Source organism: Paramisgurnus dabryanus, chromosome 15 (genome assembly GCF_030506205.2).
Source record: "Paramisgurnus dabryanus chromosome 15, PD_genome_1.1, whole genome shotgun sequence".
Classification (NCBI taxonomy): domain Eukaryota; kingdom Metazoa; phylum Chordata; class Actinopteri; order Cypriniformes; family Cobitidae; genus Paramisgurnus; species Paramisgurnus dabryanus.
The window spans coordinates 7,129,900-7,154,406 of NC_133351.1; the positions used below are offsets into that span (position 1 = coordinate 7,129,900).

Consider the following 24,507-nt stretch of genomic DNA (forward strand, 5'->3'; position numbering starts at 1 on the left):
ATTCAGCGCACTGATATAGGACGGGACTGAATAAAGGGAGGTATTCGGGCCTCAGTATATTATAAACAAATTCGTTCTGCCTCTGATTCCGTCTAAACCAGAGAGAAATTACCAGGCAGACGAAGAATGAGCTATCTGAAGTGAGATCGGCTCAGGCCAGTAAAGCTCTATAATAAGTGTTTTAGCGCTCCAATAGAGGCGTGTCCGCCTTATCGAGCAGACGAATGAGATCGTGCCGCTCCAGGAGGGGAGGGGCATGAAGCTCTCTTATAATGAGTGTTCTTGGTGCTCCAATAGCGGCGAATCGGCCCTATCGAGCAGACGAATGAGATCGTGCCGTCCAGGAGGGGAGGGGCATGAAGCTCTGTAATCGTTGAACACTGGAAAGCTGCATTTAGAGGCAGCGAGCCTTAATACCGCGTGCTAGCTAAGCCGTTAAGAGACCTCACCACTGTGGGGAAAGGAGCGAGGGACTCCGCGAGCGTGGAGCACGAGTGGCTGTGCTATGACAGAGACAGGGGCAGACTGCCCGTGTTTGCTTGTCGTATGCATCTATCCAGGTCTACGGTTCCCCGCTTGTTCATCTCAACAAGAGAGGAACGGCAGAGGGGAGCAGCAACACAGACAGAACAGCCATGCGTCGTGACGGTATCACCCGATGCACTCGGGGGATTAATATATGTGCCAGAGATCTCGCCACTGAATGTGAGAGGAGCGAAGGGACTCTGTAAGCATGAACGGTTGCGGTGTGACAGAACACAGGGGGGGTTAGTCCGTGTGTGCTTGTCTATGCATCCATCTAGTCTCATGGCTCGCCGTGTGTTCATCCCGGCGAGAGAGGAACAGCAGGGGGAGCACGAAACATGGATAAGACAACCAAAGCATAAGCGCGGTCCCGGCGTGGGAGGTGCCAGACCGGTAACGCGCTCGGAGGAAATTCATAGCAGAGAGGCTCACCGAGCCGCTGTGCTGGACGCTATTACAACAGCGCCTGCTCTTTTAGCTTATAGCTTTATATTAAAAATATTGATCTTACCGGGCGGCCGCAGGGGAGACCTCGTCAGGCGTGTGTCCGCTGCACAGGGCTCGTACCACGGCAAGCGAAGGCTATCTTCGGTTCTCGGCCGGAAAGCGGCAGGGGAAGACGCTAGACCTGGACTCTGCTATCTTCGGTTCTCAGCCGGAAAACGGCAGGGGAAGACGCTAGGCCTGGACTCCGCTGCAGGGCTTTTGTCAACGGCGAGGTAAGGCTTCTTCTTTTTCTTCGGAGCAGCGAGAGGTTCGCGCTGAAGGAGAAAATAAAGAGCTCCTGACGATTGAACCGCGCTTATATAGGGACGCGTTCCTCCCGCGCGCGGGTTCAAACGTCATTGGTCTGTACTTTGTACAGACGTTAACCAATAGGCTTCAGTCACGGAGTAAACAGGAGTTTCCCCCATAGCGTCAGCTAACTGACGCAATGCGAAGTGAACCGTATTGAAAGGGAACCACTATTTTCTGTTACAAACTTTCACATAGCATCTTTAGGTTATAAAAATATAAAAAAATCTAATCCATAACCTGATTTTCAAAGATTTATTATAAAAATTAATAATTTTTTCCACAAAACGCAAGAAATTCATGACAAGTTTTTTTGTCAAAATTCTATAAATCTATTTAATCAATTTATAAATGTGCATTCATTTTTTCCATTTTATATTCATTTAGTTGAACAGTTGTACACACAGATTAAAAAAATAAACATTAATGGCATTAATCAAAACACTTACTTTGTCATATTAGGAACACTGTCATTGCTGCGGTTATACTTGCCGTCGTCGCTTAACATTCACAGAGATCAGCTGTGATTTCTCGTTGACTTTGAGTAAAATTATGAAATGTTTTTCATAAGATCCCCTGGAGTCATTGTGTTAGCATGACAGAGCTTGATGCTGTCAGGAGAACAAGCGATTGTCTCCCGAGTGCCTCTCGCGTAAATTATTAGATGTTGATGGCTTGCGTTTCTTTCCCGTCACAGAAAACCACAGGTTTATCAATGCTAATAAAGTATTATTTTGTTTTTGTTTGTTTGTTGATCATGAAGTACAATGTAGATGAGGAAAACTAGGACTCTGTGTACTCAACACGCCACCATTGTTTGTTTATATTGCGTGGAATGGTGAGCTGTAATTTTTGGAGCGGATTTATTGCATTCTGTAGAAAAGGAGGAGTGGTGTTTATTGCGTTTTGGGAAAAAAGGGAGAAAAGATGACAGAATAACACGGCGGATATTGGATTTTGCGTAAAATTAAGAATTTACATTTAAATACTGACCTGATATAATACTGATTTTGGTAGTAACTCTTTTTTTTTCAAAAATGGAATTTATTGCATTTTGGAACCAAACTCTTCATATGGTTTTTGTTATGGCTGATACCGACATTAAGAAAGGTGTATGGCCAATATCAGGCTAATATAACAAATGTTATTATAATAAATAAGATACAAACGGAAAATTGGTGAAACTAAATAAACATTTGTTATGTATAACATTTAAAAATATACCTTTTTAAAGTACTTAAAACATATTTACAAGACATAATTAATGTGGATCTGACATCACATGGCACTGTCTGTTCGAATAATTGTGTTGAAGTAGTGTGTAAGTGAATAAATGAAATTTACTGGCTTATTGAAAAGATTTATCGGTAATAAAAATTCCAAATATTGGCCTCTGCAATATATTGGCCTATCACTATTGGCCTAAATGAACTGTTGATAAAAATTTGACTGCCTTATATATATATAATAATTTTCTGCTCTGTAAAGCTACACATAATGAAATCCTAGACTACACTGTAACCAGATTAGTAAGACCCAAAGGCTCTCATGCATATAAGTATGTAATTTCCCCCATTGGCTGTGATTAATGAAGCTCCATAAAATGCAACAATGCATCTTTATTTAAAGTGGTTTGTATCTTCGAGACAAGATTGTGCTCACGTTGCTATTTGCGAACCCATCTTGTAATTGGCACTAATGGAGTAGCTTTTAACAGCCTGTTTTATGTGTGTGTGTGTGTGGTCCTCGATTAACCACCATGTGTTTGAGATCGGTGTTTCGAGCATGAGCGTGACCTTAAATCATTTATAATCTTAAAGAAAATTGCAGAGAGTGGACCTGTTTAAAAAGCATTTTAATTCAATTTTGTTGGGAAAATATAACGGCCATTACATTTGATTTTAGAGTATAAACCTCACTTAAATATATTCAGGGTTGTTTTTAAATAATATCTATAGGAAGCTAATGTCTGAGACAAATGATCAAGGAACTTGTTAAAAATAAAAATCACACCAGTTTGACAGACTAAGTTTCTTATATGGTCATTCATGCATTTAGCTCTAATCCAAAGTGACTTAAAGTGCATTCAAGCTAAATATACATAACCTTCTGTGCTGCTAACCCAATGCTCAAGCAGTTAAGTTACAAGTTAAGTTGGATCCTGTCTGTGGAGTTAATTAGGGCTAGATAAAAAGTTAACAAAACAATATCGATTTGGTAAATCTCTAAATCAATTTTTTGTCCAAGCTTTACTTCAGCACGGCTTGTAAGGAGTGCCCGGTGGCTCGGGGTAAGCGTGAATGATGCATGGGACAGTTGACAGGAAGGCCAATGCTACATTGTCACAAAAGTTTATAATTTGCACGTGCTTTAGGACTTGCCAATTTAAATATTGAAGCAAAGAAGATGCGAAACAGGTCTTAATGCGCTCGCTGTTTGAGAGTTTCGAAGTGCATGTCCAGCAAACCGCATTGCAAGGCTACAGACGGCGTGCAATATCGTGTTCATGTTTCCTTTCAATTGAACGAATTGACATTTACACAAAATTTTAAATGGCTGCTAGCCTGGTTAAAACTAGAACATTCTCAGTAGTAACCGAGTTATGGTCTGGCAAAGCTTTATAGACAAATCATTTCCAAAGGAGCTTCACCATTGAACGTCGATTAAATGCCTCTGGGCCCAATTGGATAGACCTAAAACCAATCAGAGCGATGAAGGAGATGATGTATGGAGAGTAAGACCGCAATAGTTTAAATCGCTTAAAACGGACGCGATAGCTGATTCGCCCGTTTGATGTTCCACAGCGGCAAATAGGGCTGGGTATTGGACAGCGGCGGAAGAGCTCGTTTGACGCACAATAAGTTTTTTTTATATCGATACTAGAGCTTGAAATATTGATGCACTACCGTGGAAAATTTATCACAATAGTTAGCTGTATTGATATTTTTACACAGCCCTAATGGCATCCATCTTTGTAATGTACAAAAATATGCTTCACCGTCGCTGCGCTGTCGTCATTGTGTAAAGCCCACCCAAATGTAGTCTGTTGTGTACATGTGAACATTTCAGAAAGAAAACACATGTGTAACATATATTGGATCCGTTTATTAAGTGTAGGTTATAAAAGTGATTTGTATAGTCATCTACGCCGTTGGCTATGAGTAGGCTATATGTACCTTTACGTAGTTGACATGTGCCTCTGCAAACTTGTAACGACACATCCTCATACGGATTTCTGCTAATGATAGTAAAAACAACTTGATCAAGTTGAGTAGTTATAATCGGTGGCCATTTACCTCCATCACAGCGAATCTTCTCAAATTACACACATCAAATTGCTGCTGCTTCTTCTTTGAAGGGGTTACTTGTCAAGTGCCTTCTTCGGCTGTTTTTCTGCTACTGTGGGTTATACGTAAGGGATAACGTAGAGGCAGCCGGTAGTTATCAGGAAATAAGCCCCGACAGTGTGATCAGGACCCGACGCGAAGTTATCGGCTTATTTCCCGATAACTACCGGCTGCCTCTACATTATCCCACTTATTACACGGCTACTTGCCACATAAGAAAAAAAACTGGACATGAATATGAATTTGAAACATTTTATTGGCATATTTGTTTTAAATTAACATTTTTATCCTTCCGCGAAACTTTGCACAGATGCATAAAATGATCGTAATACCTTATTAAGATCCTCTGCTTCATACTTGTCTGTCTCCATTTTCTTGTCTTTGAGAAGTTTTAATGCCCATTCTGTATTTTTTTTGTGTGTTGGCTTTGTAGCTGTCATGCTCTATTTTGTCAAGTTCAGTCTCAGTAAGCTCTCTGTCGCCCTGTCCCAAATGGCACACTCCGGACTTGTGGTCCTCCTCAGAGTCCACACTTTGATGACATCACGTAGTCCAGACTTTAGGGACCCTTGATGCGAGTCCACGTGGGTGCACCGGAGTCGTATTTTGGGACACGAAAGACTCGAGCATCACACCGGAAATAGGTAGAGAAGTTGCCCGTCAGTGTGAACTCCTCCCTTCCGTTGTCTGATTGGTCTGATTGCCCTTTCGCAAGGACTTCTGGGTTGGCAAAGTGCGCGAAGCCTGCTGCAGTGCGGGCTTCGCTGAAGACCGCATCAAGGGGGCAAAGGAGGCGCTGATGAGCACACTTCAAAGCGTAAAAATGACAGATGGGACACCCTACGGACTCGTAGACTAAGCGAGAATGCGCAATTTAAGGCCACGAGACCGAAAGTCCACATGAAGTGCGCCATTTGGGACAGGGCCTGTGTCTTGTCGTTGTTCGTTCTTCTATCCACTGTTTAAATGTTTTGTTTTTTCCGTACATGTTTAAGTTAATGTCAAAATGTTAAAATCTTAATTGTGGTTGTCCAGTGTTTGTCACAAGATGGCGCCAAACAGTAATCTTTATTGGCGCGGAGCGATTTTAATCGTACAAGTAGTACCGGCTATGTGTTATTACTTTTGAGCGGTTATTATTTGAAAAGAACGAACCTGCAAATGTCTCAACTGACCAATCAGAATCAAGCATTCCAGAGAGCCGTGTAATAAGCGTGGATAATGCCTACTAGCGGTCTGCATATGTAAGTGCACGTCCACATGGATCATGTCACATAAGTATGAATGAAAACCGGCATCGAGGCAATGCCGTGTAAATTACGCAGAACTATAATGAGCCCTTAAAAGTGACAATACACCAAATAAATTACATGTCTGCAAAGTTTCTCTTCTCTGGCCTTAATGCAGCTCTTATAAATTCATAAATCAGAACAGACTCTTTCCTACTGTTTGGGCCATGAAGGAAATAAGAGAAATTTGCAAGCCAAGCTACGTTGAGTTAGCATCCGTCCGACACACACTAAAGTAGGTGATGTAGATGGACGCTACGATATGCAAACCTGCACAGTGTGTGGATAACCTGGTATCAGACGACATGACATTATTGGTTTACGCCCAGACACACAAATGAGCATGTTGCCTGGCAACTGTCACATGGTTCTAGCCAAGAACAAAATGACGTGATTTCATAAGGACAGTCGGACCACTGTTTCCTAAATAGTAACCTCTGTGTGTGTGTTGGTTGGAGTCATTGTGTTGTTTGTACCCAAACGGTTTCAGTTGTGATCCAGATCAGTGGGCTCCTCTACAGCCTGAAACTACCAGATGGCACAGTTTTGGCTGAATGGAGGTCAGGGTATCAGCATTGGGAAGTAGAGACTCGTGACCTACTTGAATGAGGCTTTTGTATGTGCCGGTGATCATTGAAGTGCACTTTGCATTAATCTTCCTGTCCTTTACATCACAGGTGCTTGGCTTGGCATATATGAGCATATGGGAAGGAACAGACCCAGGGGTTTTATTAAACGAGTAGACCCTCTTTCTTTGCCACTCATGGGACCATCTGTTATAGCACTGCACATTTTCTGGGCTGATTTTACCTGTCTAGGCCTTAAGGTGACCCTATGGTAGATCCCTGACGAAGCTCAAATTGAAATTCGCGCTTCATTGGAGCAAAGAGACTAATTAATTGTGATTGACAAGTATATGTTTACCAGACCAATTAAGCAGTTTTGAGATGATCAACAGAGGTGGTCATTCCACATTGTAGCAGTTATATAGTAAATATTGGGAGAAAAGTATTTGGTGTTATTAAATTGAATTGGGTAAGGGGTGGAAATGAGACTTGGTGAGAGGGACAGGGTGACATATTTGGTATTTTGCTCATTTGGTAGAGCTTTTAGTTGGCAGTAGTGAGTGGACATTCATACTAATAATAAATGTATTGCTTGAATGCACTGTATGTAGCTTTAAATGTAAATACTTTTGTCAGTGCAGAAGCTTTTGTAAATTGTGACGGCATTTATGAGTGAGTTTTAGGAGATGTCCTCCAGCTAACATTGCAAATGTGTTGGGTGGCACTCGTCCAAGCAACAAACGGATTGTGTTCAGGGTCATGGTTCATAAGGACAATTTGAAAATGCAATACTTTGATGAAATCCTGTTTATAGTTTGGTGAGCAGATGGCTTTAAAAGGTATAGATAACCCCATAATACAATTCTGCCATTGTTTTCTTACCATCAAATTTTTTCATGCCTTGATGTTTTTTTTCTGTGCAGCACACAATGCACACAGCATGTTTTTTGTGTCTTGTTTTTGTTGTGTCTTTTGTGTTGGTATGGGACAGATAGTGTTCTTTTACACATAGACTATGAAAAATATAGACGTAGTGTCTGTGATGTCACCTGTAGGTTTGTGTATTTTTTTTAAAGACCCAAAGTAGGCGGAGCCTGCCATTGCCATCTTGCGGAAATTTACCTGTCACTCGTGACAAAACATTTCAAAATATTTAACGGTAACATGACATAACAGACAGAGTTCCCATGGGTCCTTGAAATCCTTGAAAGTTTGTGAATCTGAGAGGAAAAAATCAAGCCCCTCGGAAGTTTTTGAAAATGTACATACATAGATACAGGTCATTGAAAGTGCTTGAATCTATTTTTTCAGAAGTTTTCCAGAAAAAAATTTCATATTAATTCTTGTGTAGTGTAGGATAATATCATTAAAATGTTAGACTTTTTAAGCACACGTGCTAAACTCTTTGCTTTAAATGCTTATATCTTCTGTATGCGAATGTTGATTCATACCAAAATGCTTTTTTGCATAGTTGTGTTTGACACATGAAAACGTCTCGGGTTACATATGTAACTGTTGTTCCCTGAGAAGGGAACGAGACGCTGCGTCTCCCTTGCCATAATTCCTGTGTCCTTGTAACGCCGTCTTTGGCAATATTTCAGATAGCGATATACTTCCTGGCTCCCACGTCACCCTGTCTTTGTCGTTAAGCCTCACCATTGGTTGAATTTGATATACACATTCAGACGCACTTACCCCTGGAGGTGTCCCCAAAGTGTCACCGCGGTGACGCAGCGCGAGTTCCCTCGAAAGGGAACTGTAACAGTGTATCTTAAAAGGTAACACAATGTAACCTTGCTCTCACTTGAAATGTGTCCCCACATTAAGTTCTTGAATTTGAGATTTTTGGACCTGGAAAGTCCTTGAAAGTGTGGGAAAGGTGTGGGAACCCTGAACAGATAAGTCATCGTTCAGTCATTTCTCAAAAGAAAAAAAATCTAGTTCAAAAGCATTTGAGCTCAGACTAAATTTAGGATCTGCCACAAAAATGTCACTGCTCATAAACGACACGGAGAGATTTTAGTGAAACATGAAATTCATTGTGGTTCATCATTGACAGTAACTGAGCATGCAGACACAAGGAAGAGGCAAGCACGCCTCTCATCCGGTGAGTAATGTATGCCAGACATTATGAATGCAAAATATTTTTCCTGCTTTCCTCTTCGCTGTCTCTGGCTGGAATGTGGGCCGGGTTTGTTTGCACCAGAGTCTGGTCCCTCGGCCCCGTGTGTTGACTCAGCTGAACACATTTGTTAAAGCAGCTGTGCTGTCTCTCTTCCTGTCAACACACCGAAGTGCAGATAGGAAGAGTCTTGATGGCATTTTGCAGGAAGTGACCTGATTATTGTTATTGAGACTTCAAGTGTCAATAGACATAGCACCAGATGTTGTATAATACAGAAAACACACCTGTGACTGCACGTTTTATCATCACGATGTCATTTTTTTATGGTTCAAGGTGGCTTTTACACTTCGGATCACCTTTTGGATCAAGAAGATCTGAGGCATGAGATGATAGGTTTCAAGATTTTGCATGACCGGTTTTACTTCCAGGAAACTGTCATTTGAGATGGATGTTTTTATTATTAGTGGTATCATTATTCAATTTCGTCATTTCTTTAATGCTTTATAAAGCTTATTCTGGCTAACTCTGTGTAAAACCCTGCAGTCATCTCATCGTTTTCCTTTATAAAGCTTTGTGGGTAATGAGTGTGACTGACATTAAGTAGGGGTTTGTGATATTGACCCAGCAGAAGGGCGGCTTCACCCGCAGAGCGTGCACTATATGCTTTCAAATATCAAATAAATTATTCATGGATTATTAACCTTGTGTGACATTTCTGTTGTGGCAAACGGATCACAGATATGCTACATTACACAAGCAGATTGTTGTTTAATTGGTAGCATTAGTCTAATGCGAACCTTCCCTTTATTCAAAGTATGTTTTCAAAAATAATAGGCTTGTGTGTCTGTGTGCTTTCTTTTCTTATTCAGATCCTCAGACTAATGTGAAATTCTTCTGGTGTTTGGTGAAACCTAAGAGTTTATTTCCTTCATTTCAGGTGATTTTGGTGTCTGCCAATAAACTCACACGCTACATCGAGCCGTGCCAGCTGACAGACGAGTTCGGTGGGAGTCTGGTTTACGATCATTTGGACTGGGTCAACAAAAGATTGGTGAGACTATGGGGCTCTTTATTGGTTGAGCTGGACTTTATGTAGCTATAAATTCTGAAATATTATTTTTCATATAAATCAGAGCAGAAAACATGCCGTGAAGAGTCAGATCTAGATTTTGACTATTTTACTGCTGAACATTTTGAATCAGGTTGTTGCTAATGATGGTGGTTCTTACTAAAAACATCAAAGATCAAAATAAAAGATTCATAAATGTTGTGATGCATATCGTCGCTGCCTGATGAAACTCACGTATGTCCAAATGGTTACTTTTCAGGAAGTGAAAAACACACTGTAGCGTTGTCATACTTGGTACGGCATCTTTACATCTAACCATATTCTTGCCAGTGTAATGATATAATCCACATTTGACCAAAATTTAAAGTTTAAATACATGCATATTTTATAGTAACGGTGGTCGTACGCGTTCTTCCGATAATTAATTAGAATGGCCAAATCGCGTTTCATATTGACAGATGAATACGCTCAGTTTATTAAATGGCCTACGTCTTAGTTTATTAAATACGCTTAGTTTATTTAATATTAATTATAAATTTATTAAATGTCTCTTGCAAACTATGAAGGGACAATGAATCAATACACTGACATGGTAATGCTAGACAGATACTTTGTTTGCACAGTCCTATCGTAATTGTGTCACTCCTAGACGTACGTCTGGCGTCGGGGGAAACGTTTACCTCGATGAAGGAAAGTCATTGTCTCACCAGGCTATGTTTATGCGGCTATCCAGCGCTGAGCTTCGATGAAACTTCACGAGACTGGGAAGATGCTTCCACAGGGTGGGAGATACGCGGCGTAATTGACAGCTTTGACACTAAATGGATATCGTGAAAATCAGATGACATGGTTTCACAACTTTTCATTGGCCATTTAGATATGTGAAGCATACTGTATACGGAAATGTACCTGGACTTTTAATCCGTCGAAAAAATCAAAAAATCGGCAAAATGGACATACGTGGTTTTCATCGGACAGCGACGATATGAAATATATAAACATCAAGATAAAATTGTTTTCGCTCTAGCTCCTAGTTGCAATGATGCTTTTATAAATGCAGTTTTCTTGCCATTTTTTCATGTTTAGGTATTTGAAAAATTTACAAAGGAGTCCACGTCACTGTTGGATGAACTTACTGTCATCAATGAGAATGAGAAGGGATGTCAGGCAGATAAAGAGAGGTATTTTATGGCTCATTATCTCCAGGTTTTTATTAACTCATACCCCACCAGCCTTTTTTTGAAAATTTGCCCGCCAGTATTTTTTGTGATTTTTACACAAATTAAAAAAAGACTTTCCAGGAAAATTTTCTTTTAAAAATATATAAACATACCATTATATCAAATGAAAGAACAGACCTTCTGCTTTCAATCAAAAAACAAACAAACAAAACGGGTAAAACCGTTTCATCTTATCTATATTTTTTTCTGCCTATAAACTCTTAAATATGTTTTTTTTTCAAATTTTTTCTTTAGCAAAAAGATGAAATAATTTCATTTTTGTGAAGGAATTTTGTTAGAGATCAGATTCATAATGATTAAAAAGTAAAATTAATAAATATTTTTGCTTTAGTTTTTTTAATAAATTGGTTATTACCGATAAACCATTAAAAACTCATCAGAAACATGGATTTTTTCATGCAAATGTTTTCTCTTAATCCATTTGTGCCTGATCAGGTGCAAATGGGTTAATTGACGAGATAACTCATCAATGTCGGGGAATGAGTTAAATATTCTCAAAATTAATTCTTGTGTTGTTGTTATTTCTTTAAATTACACCATAATAAATAAGACAAAAATGTATTTCATAATACGAAAAATTATTTTACATTTCTGACTCATTATCTTTTACTCTACCAGTGAAACTAGTGTGAAACCTCTTCTTTTTTTTTAAAGGGATATTTCACCCAAAAATGAAAATTCTGTCATCATTTACTCGCCCTCATGTTGTAACAAACCTGTATATAAAACAAATAAGGAAGATATTTTTAATGAAGCAGTAAAATCAGAAGCAGTATAGACTTGTTAGAAAAAATACTATTATGGAAGTCAATGGTGCTTGTTTACACACTCAAAATATTACTCAAAATATCTTGCTTTGTGTTCAGCAGAACAAAGAAATTCATACAGGTTTGTAAAAACATGAGGGTGAGTAAATGATGACAGAATTTTCTTTTTTTCTAAACATACTTTTAAAAAACTCAATATTTAGATTGGTCTGGTGTTAGCCAGGCTGTTTCATAAAGAATGAGACGTGGTCTGGGAACCACATGCTCATTTTCTCGTATTTGAGGTGTGGTTTACGAATGCCCAGAGCGGTCTATGGGCGTTACGAATGTCTATCAAATGCATCTGTACGTTGCTCATAGCCAATCGTTTCAATTATACCAGATGACGTATGAAGAGCGACATAAATTCAAGCGTCAACAACTTTTATCAGCTACGTGTGCACAGATTAAAGCTATGCAACTAAACCGGTAGCTGTATATTGATATTGAAAAGCAACACAACTTAGTGTCACTGTGACAACCACAGTAGGTAGGCTACAGGCATATTGACAATTTTATATTAATAAATACCACTTACCATTTATAAGTTAATTGTACTTCGTCAACAACGATGCCAAGCAGTCCTATAAAACTCAGTGACTATCATGTCTTTCCATATCCAAATATCCATATATGAAATTGTTTAACGCTAAAAGTTTCTCTTTTTTATTTTTAAATAAACTTGCGTTCAAAACTACTTCGAACACTATCTAAGGCTGCATTCGCGTCTGGTGCCGTCCGTGTTAGATAAACAAAACTGCTTCGGTGTGTCGCATAGACGTCGTCATCATCTTGCTGCCCCCTCCCAGTTCTGTGATTGGTTCCCTATTTCAGGGGACAAATTGATCTATAGTTTCCATGCTAGACTTGCAACGTGAATAAATTTGCGCGCAAGGCAGCATGGGGAAACCCAGGCTATTATTTAGATGTATTTAGGAAGCCTTTTCTAGACGCTATCCTGAGCCAATGTAGTTGTACCAGGCTGGGCTGCTGAAACAAATGTTTCCCTTCCCACTCTGGAATCGTTTCCCGTGTTTCCACCAAAAAAAGTGGTTTTAGGCCAGCACATGACACGCAGCACATTCAGTTGATCGTGAATTATGTCTTTTTGTTCTGCACACCTAAGCCACTTGGTTTTCCCACGTTCTGAAAGTACAGTTAATTACTTTGTAATTACTTATTACTAATTTGTGACACTGGACCACAAAACCAGTCATAATGGTATTTTTTTTATTCAGATTTATAGAAAGTTATATTAAGTTGACTAAGCTTACCATTGATGTATGGTTTGTTAGGTCCAATATTTGACCAAGATGCAACTATTGGAAAATCTGGAATCTGGGGGTGCAAAAAATCAACATTTGAGAAAAAGCCTTTAAAGTTATTCAAATGAAGTCCTTAGCAAATCATATTACTAATGAAAAATACATGTTTAATATATTTACAGTAGGAGATTTACATAATATCTTTATGCAACATGATCTTTATATAATATAATGATGTTTGGCATAAAATAAATATTGATCATTTTGACCCATACAATGTATTGTTGGCTATTGCTACCAATATATCAGTGCTACTAAAGTTTTGTGGTCCAGTGTCACATTTTTATTAAATAACTACTTAGTATTTTTTATCATTTTATTAAAACCAAGGAAATGCACTTTAACTCTTTCACCGCCAGCATTTTAAAAAAAAGTTGCCAGCCAGCGCCAGCGTTTTTCATGATTTTCACCAAAGTTTAATGCCTTCCAGAAAATGTTCTTCTTTAAATATATAAACATACAATATACCAAATGAAAGAACAGACCCTCTGCTTTCAAACAAAAAAAAAAACGTTTCATCCTACCTTTAGTGGTTCTTTTGCAATCAGCTTTTGAATATGGGTAGGTTTTTGCAAAAACACCACATTTTGAGCAAAAAGCAGAGATAATTCCATTTTTATGACAGACTTTTCATAGAGATCCCATTCAGAGCGATCTTTAAAACAGACACGGACATGCAGCAGCTTGCCATAGGGCAATACTTCCGGTTTTAAAAAGTTGAGGAAGGTGGATAATAGCGGTATTGCGGAAAGACGGAAAATCTCGTCATTGGTGGGGAAGCGTTTTCTCTTAATTGACGAGATATCTCGTCAATGGCGGGGAAAGAGTTAAAGATGGGGTCCATTGACTTTTTATAGTAGGAAAAAAAATACTATGGTAAGTCAATGGGCCCCATCTATAGAGTGGACTACTCCTTTAAGCTAAGTTGGTTAAAGAAAAGCGTGAGACTGATAAACAAAGACTGTAATGTTGTCGCTTTTGCATCTCAAGTCACTGGAAACAATCAGGCAGCTTTGCAAATCCGCTGGCTGAGCACCAACCACATACTCCAGCAGTTTTTGGAGGAAAAAGGGTAACAGATTGCAGTTTAGTTTTGGTGCTGCAAGTGGCAGAGAAATTGTAAAGTGCCCTTTTAATAAACCTCTGTTTATTTATCAAAGTCCTGGATACATTGGTCTTGATTGAACAAAGGCTTTGTTGAATTATTCTTGAAATGATTTTTGCTGTACAGATGTGATGATTCATATATTCTTGCACTCATAGGTCTTCAGAGTGCAACATTTTGCCTTCATTTGATCCTGAAACAGTCCTTCAGACTGGTGAGTGTTGATACATGCTGTCTACATTTATATGGAATATGAAAAAAACCCATTTTGAAATATTTAAAGGGTTAATTTCACTAGTTATGAAAGCAGATTTGGGGGAATTTGGGCTGCTGTGCTGTATCCAACATGTGATGTCAACACTGAAGCTGTTTTTCCAGCTGAGCTATGAATCTGTCCAGAGTTAAAACTGGCTTTGCAGTTTAACATCTAAAAAATGTTTTTTAAGTGTATATATTTGATATCTATACTTGTTACTTACCCAAATGTCTTGAAACGTTTTGTTCCTATTCAACAGTTCAGATTTCCAAGTTGTAAATAAGCCAGCCCTAAATAATGTCAATGCCAAGACCGAGGTTGTGCTGATTTAATGCAGCACTGCTGTATGAATGCATTAAGTCAATCTTTCTGACTGTATTATTTTTTTGGCAAGTACCTGACAAGCTAGAGATTTGACATCACATTGCATTTAGTCTTTCTCGGCTTAACACTTTCTCTTATATCTAACACCGTATTACTGCTTTTTACTTTGTTCAAATGGCCTCAACCTTGGTGAATTTTGTCCTCAGTGTTTATCTCTTCCTCTGATCTCACAGGACACGAGTTGCTTTCGGAGCTTCAGCAGAGGCGTTTTAATGGCTCAGAAGGGGGAGGAGGGGGTACGGCGTGGTCGCCCATGGATGATGAGCTGCTGGCTCAGCCTCAGGTGATGAAGCTCCTGGACTCTCTAAGGGAGCAGTACACCAAGTACCAGGAAGTTTGCAGACAGCGTAGCAAACGCTCCCAGCTGGAGGAAATCCAGACCAAGGTCATGCAGGTACAGCACTGAGAGCGAACGATTGTTCTTCTCAAAAATTCAATTTAGATTTATAGTGCTTTTCACAAATTCACCATATCTATAATGCTAAACTGTGGATCTGTTTAGTTTTCTTGGTGGAGTAAAAACTTTGTTTTGATGTTAAACATTTCTCAGATCAGTAGGGATTTACAAATGGCCATATGTAAACTATCAATTATAGGAATTTACATTTGCGATTTAAAATCATAGTGATTTAAATTGAAAGTGAAAGTGAAGACAAGCGTCCGTGAGACGAGTCCTCTATCGCCCCCTGCAGGCATTTGATGTAATACATACATAATGCTTTTTATTTATAGGCCACAAATGTGTTTGTTAATGTTGTTTAATCTAAATTGGTTTTAATACTTTATTTGAACCAATTATTATTGCATCTTCGTTATTATGTAATTTTAAATGCTACTGCTCACTTGGGTCTATTTTTATTACCCCAAAATAACAAATTACTTCATTATCAGTTAGCAAAATAATTGTTAGGGCCAGTCCTTGATTAGTTAAAACATTTAAAAATAATGTGATTTCAGTTTCTTATTCATTTATTTTGTCATTGAGGGTTTCTTAAAAAGTGTAAAAATATCGTCTCGTCTCGTTCTTGTGAACCCAATCTCGTGTTTCGTCTCGTCTCGTGGATTAAGTGTCTCGTCACACCCCTAGTCTGCATGCGCATTTATAAGCCTCTACAACCCGGTTGGACTGTTATATTTATAACGCCATTACACAAGTATATGTTACATAAAATAGTTGTTTATAGGATTTAAGTCACACTGTTTGATTCATGCCGTAGTAGAAGATCCAACACATTGTACAAATCATTTGAACTGAATTAAATTATAGGGTTGCTTAAATGTGGCCAACTAAATGTTGCACCGAAGAATTGAAAAGTTATACATATTAAAGGTTTCATTGTGAGAGACATAAACTCAGAGGGTTGGTTTGGCTATCGTCAATTGAAGCTTAGTTATTTCAATTCCTGGGTTGCTTCTGGTGCTTTTAGATGTTTCAAGGCTTTTATGTGCCTTTTTGATTTGATCCAGTACCACCAAAACCTTTTCTGTCCTTACTGAAGGACATGGGTTATGCCATTCCCTTTTAAGATGCATCTTCTTGCACAGTCCCACCACATGATGATGTGGGGTGTTTGGGTATTAACATTTCATCTGTGAATAATTTTCACAGAGGTTTCAGAGAGAAGGCATTTTTTACCCAGAAGCAGCCATTTGGGCAGCCGCCGTGCCTTAAAAATCTAGTGAATCAGCACTTTTTGTCTACAGTATAGAAGTTTTCTGATCTTCTCTCTACCGTCGAACATTTGAACACTGCAGAGAGGATTCTGGCTTTGTGTCACGTCATAATTTATTCTCCCATAAACTGTGTTATGCTGTCTTGTTGAAAGTTTGTACAAGGCCATCTACCAAATTCCCACAGAGTCAGATTACTGTGAAGAAATATTGGGTACTGCTTCAATTGTGGCAATACACTCATGTATTGATGCATTTCAAATCTTTTTATTGTAAAAAATTCTAGTCAAGACATTCACACGGGCTTCTGCGACTCCACTCGCTTCCTGTAATCACTACTAAAGCAAGCTCCTGATTGGTTAACGCGGCATGTTTTTCTGCCAAAGTTAACATTTTTCAACCTGCGCGTTTCCTGCGGCAAAGCTCAAGTCGTGATTCCGTCTAGTTTGCGCGAATGAGGGAGAATCGCGACTACGCTTCCCGCTAAACGCCTCATTTGCACCGCGAGACCTCCAGACGCGCTTCAACGCGTCTTTACATTGACTTAAAGGGATAGTTTGGCCAAAAATGATATTAAACCCATGATTTACTCTCCCCCAAGCTGTCAGAGTAGCATATGTCCATCGTTTTTCAGACAAACACATTTTCGGATATTTTAGAAAATGTTTTAGATGTTTCAGTTGATTAAATGTAAAGTTACGGGGTCCACGACCTTCAAGTCCAAAAAAAGTGCGTCCATCCTTCACAAAATAATTCCTTACGGCTCCAGGATGATAAACAAAGGTCTTCTGGGGGTAATCCGCGCGGTGTTGTTGTAGAAATATCCATATTTAAAACTTTATAAATGAAAATAAATACCTTCCGGTAGCGCCGTCATCTTAGACTCCTCTGTATTCAGCAGAGAGTATTAGCGTAGTGTACGCACTTTTCTTAGTGACGTATGACAAATTCGGAGGGCGGGGGCACAGAGCAGCAGCAGAGTAGCCTCCGTAGGCTGCGTAAGCTCTCATCCTGAATGCGGACACGACTAAGATGGCGGCGCGACTGGAAGGTAGTTATTTACGTTAATAAAGTTTTAAATATGGATATTTCTACAACAACACCGCGCAGATTACCCTCAGAAGACCTGTGTTTATCATCCTGGAGCCGTTTGGATTTATTTTGTGAAGGATGGATGCACTTTTTTTGGACTTGAAGGTCGTGGACCCCGTAACATTACATTTAATCAATTGAAAGATCTAAAACATTTTCTAAAATATCCGAAAATGTGTTTGTCTGAAAAACGATGGACATATGCACTCGGACAGCTTGGGGGTGAGTAAATCATGGGTTTAATATCATTTTTGGCCGAACTATTGAAATCACTCGCGCTTGACGCCCTTAACGCAGCTGGTGTGAACGCAGCATTAAATCAACACAAAGTGTGTTATTCCAAAATAACACAGAGATGTTTTCACATTCACATGTAACACATTCATGTTAAGATTGTGTATTTGTTCGTGCACGCATCCATGCGACTTATTAAGATTCCCGTCGAGTGACAGGAAAATCTGAATGCTGTCAGACGTTGGACTTAAAAGATGAAGGGGTATCCTCTATATCAATTTTTGTTTCTTCCGAAGTCATGTTGCTGACCTTCAGATCAAGCTGTAGGTGATTCAAGCGATGTCTGTGTGACTGTGGTGAAGCACAGGTGATGCTGGCGCAGAGCAACGTCACGTGTTGACCGGTCAAGAATAAAATTAAAAGAGCGGCATATCGTATAAATATCCCCATCATGCTACGATACACATCGTGGCATTTTTGTATAGCGAAAGGATTGCTTAACACTAAAGACGTGCTGCTTACAGTACATCTGTCTTTTATTTTTTACAAGTGAATATCTAGCTTATTAACTATCTAATATAAAATCCCTTCTCCATATTTCTTTCATTAGTTAATTGGATTTTTCCTCCGTTCATGTTGATTTATTTCTGATTAGAGTTCAGTGACTCGAGTGTTGAATTGTGTGAGTTATTAAAGGTTTCTTTGTGTGTGTGATCAGGTTGTGAATTGGTTGGAGGGTCCTGGCACAGATCAGCTCCGTACACAGTGGGGTATTGGAGACTCCATTCGCGCCTCGCAGGCCCTGCAGCAGAAACACGAAGAGATTGAAAGTCAACACAGTGTGAGTATAACACAGAGAAACTACACCCAAATCCCACCTCAGAGACTTGAATTTTTCTCTTTTGTATCATAGATATTTTATATTCTTTCCCCTGAAGAAATGTTAGATTTTTCAGTCATATTTTAGTTTCCTGTGGCTATGCTGTCTCCCAATGGCAAGCAGTATTTCATTGCATTTTAAAATTCTTAGAATGTAATATGGTTTGGTTTTCAGAAATGTTTTTTTCTTGTTCTTTTTATTTCTTTATTTTCTTTTTTTGTTTGTCAGTTCTCTTTCCGTGTGTTTATAGAGGCTAAAATGGCAAACTCTGGATCATAGAAAAAAACGTTTATCTTTTATTAGTAATGTCGGTGATGCTTTACAATAAGGTTGTTGTATTTGTTAACATTTAGTTAATGCATTAGCTAACATGAACTAACAATGAACAAACCTTCAAAGCAATTACTCATGTTAATTTTAGCATTTAATACATTTTTAAAATCAAAAGTTGAACAGTAATGCCAAGTGAACTTACAAAGTGAGATAATAAATGTTGATGAACCATATTGTTCATTGTTAATTCATGTTAGATAATGTATTTACAAATACAACCTTATTGATGCAATATATTGCAGTCTTTGTCTTGCTGATAGGGGGCAGTATTGATATATTTTACTGAAGTCATTTGCTTTTCTTTTGGAAAATTAATGTCACCAATCAGGAGAATAGGGAAGAATGTATTATAAATGTCTTCCTGGGTAATTGAATTACAGCTTTGTCATGTTAATAGACTTAATAATATTCCTATGATTAAACAGTAACCGAGTTCACCTTCAGACTCATTTGCTGTGTCTCAGGAGGTTTCTGTAGTGCGTTTGGTTTGTCTGAAGTGCTTACTCCCGCTGTATTTCTTCATGGTTTGTGGCTCCGTAAGATGATAAACGGCTTAGTCTTGCATAGCCAGACTTCTCAAAATTGCTATAAAGTCTAATTATTATGTCAGCCCACTAAAACCTCATTTCCATTTAGACTAGTGCATGTTGACTCTTAAAGGTAAGGTTTTGTGGCACCAGTCAATGGGCTTTTTGTTGCACTTCATATGAACAAACTGGAATAAGGTCTCATCGCTTTAACTTATCGAGAAAATGTTAGCAACAGCATGAACTAATGACGATATCTACAAACTTTTATGGTATTCAGCAAACCTAGCCAGCTGTTTATATTTCCGGCATTTATTCTGTTTTATGGGGCGTGTACTCATGAACTTTCGTTCAATTAACTCGTTCAGGCACAACACTTTCGATATTTGCGTTCAGAAAATGTAACTTCCAGAATTTGGTTAATGTTATTCATTCATATAATGACAATTAATGTTGAAAATTAAACTGGAGATGTTTCTTTACATTTATATTGCATTTTCCTGTTCTCTTTTGATTGACTGGATATATCAGCCATGACTTTGGCTGTTTTTAAACTATCGGGAAACATAGCTTTTATCGTCCAGTACCAATTATTGGCTGATATATCGGTGCATCTCTATTTAAAATATCAATCTGTATATGCAGTGGACATTGGTTGTGCTTGTACAGTACTGTACAATCTGAAAATATGTACACAAAATTAAAAACAAAACAATTCGGAACTAAATGTCTTCTTCAGGCATCGGTTAGAATTTTGTGTAACCTTTCTTGGCACGAAACACATCTTGAGCTTTTTGAGGAGACTGAAGTCCTGAAGTCATTTGATTAGAATTAGAAATAAGGATTTCATTTCATTTAAGTTTAAGAGATCCTGCAGCTGCCTGCTGTGTTGCTTAAGTGAATGGGGGGTTTACCCTAAAAACTTGACACTTCAGCTTATACTTTTATAATGTTTTGACTACATACACATTTCATGTATTTCCTGGTTGTATTCTAATAAAGAGACTGAGAAATAGTTATATATGATCACTATACAATTGCAAAAACAACACATGTAATTGTAGCATGGTGGCTTAAAGGAATATTCCATTTTCTTAAAAGAAAAATCCAGATAATTTACTCACCACCATGTCATCCAAAATGTTGATGTCTTTCTTTGTTCAGTCGAGAAGAAATTGTTTTTTGAGGAAAACATTGCAGGATTTTTCTCATTTTAATGGACTTTAATGGACACCACCACTTAACACTTAACTCAACACTTAACAGTTTTTTCAACGGAGTTTCAAAGGACTCGATCCCAAACGAGGCATAAGGGTCTTATCTAGCAAAACGATTGTCATTTTTGACAATAAAAATAACAAATATACACTTTTAAACCACAACTTCTCGTTTAGATCCGGTCGTCACGCACTAGCGTGACCCGACGCAATACGTCATGACGTCAAGAGTTCACAGAGGACGAACGTGAAACTCCGCCCCAGTGTTTACAAATGTGGTGAAAGAGGACCGTTCCTACGTTGTTGAATGTCAACTGATACTAATTAATGTCTTTGTGTCAGTTTACTGTTTACAATGGTCCGCAAATGTGCGTTTTATATATGTAACACGTGACCTCCCTACGTCACTACGCATTTACGTTAGGTCACGCTGGACCGGACCTAATCGAAAAGTTGTGCTTTAAAAGTGTATATTTGTTATTTTTCTTGTCAAAAATGACAATTGTTTTGCTAGATAAGACCCTCATGCCTCGTTTGGGATCATTTACAGTCCTTTGAAACTCCGTTGAAAAAAACTGTTAAGTGTTGAATTAAGTGTTAATTGTTGGTGTCTATTAAAGTCCATTAAAATGAGAAAAATCCTGCAATGTTTTCCTCAAAAAACATAATTTCATCTCGACTGAACAAAGAAAGACATCAACATTTTGGATGACATTGTGGTCAGTTAATTATCTGGATTTTTCTTTTAAGAAAATGGAATATTCCTTTAAGACTTCTGCACAGTACTGTATTTGGTAGCTTGTAGAGTAAAACATCTCTATATTTAATTAAGCAAATGCAAAAGACCTGAGAGATGTGCCTCGATTTGAGGAATACAGAACTTTGTTGTGTACAACAACCCATAAGGTGAAGGGCTTTGTGAATGGTTGTAAGTGTCCTATAGATTGTAAACTGCCTCTCTCCATTACAAGCATTGCTTTAGAGTTGTCGGTTTGATAAATTGTGATGTTTAGTTACACAAGGCTTTGCAGTGGTGTGTGGCTTAGAAATGTAATTCAGTGGTTTCCTGCTTTGTTACACAGTGATGTCTTTGTCGCATTCAATCAGGAGTCAGGAATAGAGCCAATTATAGAGGTGCTTCAGACTGTAGGTTGTTATGATAGAGTGGTTTTGTGTTCGTCATTGTGTGAAAGGTTGCCACAGTTGTGGGCTTTCTTGGAAGATGATTTGTCAGAGGTTTATTTTAGTCAGAGATATATTTTTACTTATTTTAGGCACTAAAATTATTTTAAAATTCAGTAAATAGGGATGTTTTGTTTGACTGGTGTTTTCCTGTGCAATTATGACCAACACAATGACACAATGCAAGGGTGTTCTGGCTAGATGTCAGGCCATTGCTATGCACTTGCTTGTGAAATGCTAGACTAGATGTCTTAGGTCAGACCTCGGATTTCAGATCTGAGACCCGATCGGGTTGGGGTAGGGCTGTCACGATTATGAAATTTGGCTAACGGTTAATTGACTAAAAAATTGTGGCCGTTATGACGATGAATTGCCTGTTTAGGGCTTTGACGACTATGACGATGAATTGCCTGTTTAGGGCTTTGATGACTATGACGATTAATCGTCTGTTTTATTGTTTTGACATTTTAATCTCCTAAAAAAAATTTTGTTCATCAAATATTTTCACACATTATTGTGATTATTTTCATTAAATCTTCTGGCAGTTAATATTATTACACATAACACATTTTTAAAAGTAAGTATTTAATGAACATATCTTTCAAAAACTGAAAATTTGTGTTACACTGTCAGTTAAGGAGCCCAATCTGATACAGTCTCATTTATACACATGCTGCAGCTCCCCCTTGTGTTTTTTAAAGAGATGAGCAATCATTGCGATGAGGTCAAACAATCGCGATGAGACGATTATTTAATCAGCCTAAGGTTGGGGTCTAAACGTTTCACATGTGCCTCGGACACGGGTCGGGTATAATATTAGCACCATCTGGTATAAAATGAATGTGTTGTTGCCGAACAGACCTGAGGTGACCCAGATTATCTTGTATGTGTGCATAAAATCCTTCCCCTCCTCTATTTGCCAAGAGTTCTTGCGACATTGTGTGGCTGGTGGTAGGTTAATTTTCATTGAGCCAGACCTGTCAATCAATTTTGAATGCTTTCTGTAGCGGTTAGCTTTATGTCGACGTCAGATAACAAATGAAAATAAATGGAGCAGCAGGCCAAATTGGATGCGGGCCATAGGGATTTCTTTCTATCTGACTGGTGCATGCGGGGCTGCAGACTGCACACACGTCGGTGCCGTTTACATTTGAGTCTAGTCAAGTTAAAAAAATTGCCGTTGGGTCGGACTCTGGTCTTATTTTCTCTGGTTTGTCTCTGGTCGGTCTTTCTTTAAAAAAAATATTTATGCACCTTGGGTTCGGGTAAAAGGTGATTTGCGTAATTTTGTGTTGGGCACATTTCTTTGGACCCGGGAAGACATCTAGTTGAGACCACCCCTATATTTATATGTTATTCAGCTCCCTAGATACAGCTTAAAGGGATAGTTCACCCAAAAATGAAATTATTTCATTTACTTACCCTCATCTTGTTCTTAACCTTACTCTTCTTAAAGTTTTTTTCAAACAATTGATAAGTACCCATTGGGTACCCTCAACTGTGTGCTTTTTGGGTCAAATATCCCTTTAAAGGAAAACACCACCGTTTTTCAATATTTTACTATGTTCTTAGCTCAACTTAGACTAACTAAAACATACCTATCTTTTGTCAATGCGTGCACTTAATCTTTGTTCAGCGCACTGTGAATGTGTTAGCATTTAGCCTAGCCCCATTCATTCCTTAGGATCCAAACAGGGATGAATTAAGAAGCCACCAAACACTTCCATGTTTTCCCTATTTAAAGACTCTTACATGAGTAGTTACACGAGTAAGTATGGTGGCACAAAATAAAACGTGGAGATTTTTTGTAAACTGATAAAAAAATAGTGTTTGGTGGCTTCTAAATTCATCCCTGTTTGAATCCTAAGAAGTGATTGGGGCTAGGCTAAATGCTAACACATTTATGATGCGCTGAACAAAGATTAAGTGCACGCATTGAAAAAAGATAGGTATGTATTAATTTGTCTAAGTTAGAACAAGAACATTGTAAAATATTGAAAAAGGTGGTGTTTTACTTTTAAGGACTTTCTTTAGTACAATTGTATACGTCTCTTTCACCCATGTTTTTGACTGCCAGTCAAAAATGTGCAAAAACTTTGGTTAACATTAACCAGCTTGTTTTATTCTGTTGATGCTTTTGAAAGTTTTGTATTTTTTTCCCCGCTCAACCATTGACCTAGCTCAAAACCAAAGTGTAAAACTGTAGAAGTGTAGTAGTAACCGGCTTGATTGATGTGCCATGTTCTGAACCTGTTGGTTTATTTATGTGTGCATTAAAAAAACATATCATGCTTATTGCTACAGGAGTGGTTTGCTGTCTACGTGGAGCTCAACCAGCAGATCGCAGCGCTCCTGAGCGCAGGAGATGAAGAGGACCTGATGGAGCTCAAGGCTCTTCAACAGCAGCTCAGTGATGTCTGTTACCGACAGGCCAGCCAGTTAGAGTTCAGACAGAACGTCTTGCAGTCTGCACACGAGTTTCATCTGACGGCACAGGATGTAAGCATATACGATCTGATGTGATAAAACTAGGCCCTT

General features: G+C 38.5%; 1 protein-coding gene across 2 annotated transcripts in view; it reads left to right on the forward strand.

Moving 5' to 3' along the window:
• sestd1 (SEC14 and spectrin domains 1) overlaps positions 1 to 24,507 on the forward strand; it is a 54,362-nt gene that overhangs the window by 20,398 nt on the left and 9,457 nt on the right. For both annotated transcript variants that reach the window (XM_065252217.1, XM_065252218.2), the window contains exons 7-12: positions 9,585 to 9,698; positions 10,803 to 10,897; positions 14,352 to 14,407; positions 15,007 to 15,227; positions 18,549 to 18,671; positions 24,274 to 24,468. In XM_065252217.1, coding sequence (XP_065108289.1) covers positions 9,585 to 9,698; positions 10,803 to 10,897; positions 14,352 to 14,407; positions 15,007 to 15,227; positions 18,549 to 18,671; positions 24,274 to 24,468 — 804 coding nt within the window. The remainder of the gene's footprint in view (positions 1 to 9,584; positions 9,699 to 10,802; positions 10,898 to 14,351; positions 14,408 to 15,006; positions 15,228 to 18,548; positions 18,672 to 24,273; positions 24,469 to 24,507) is intronic.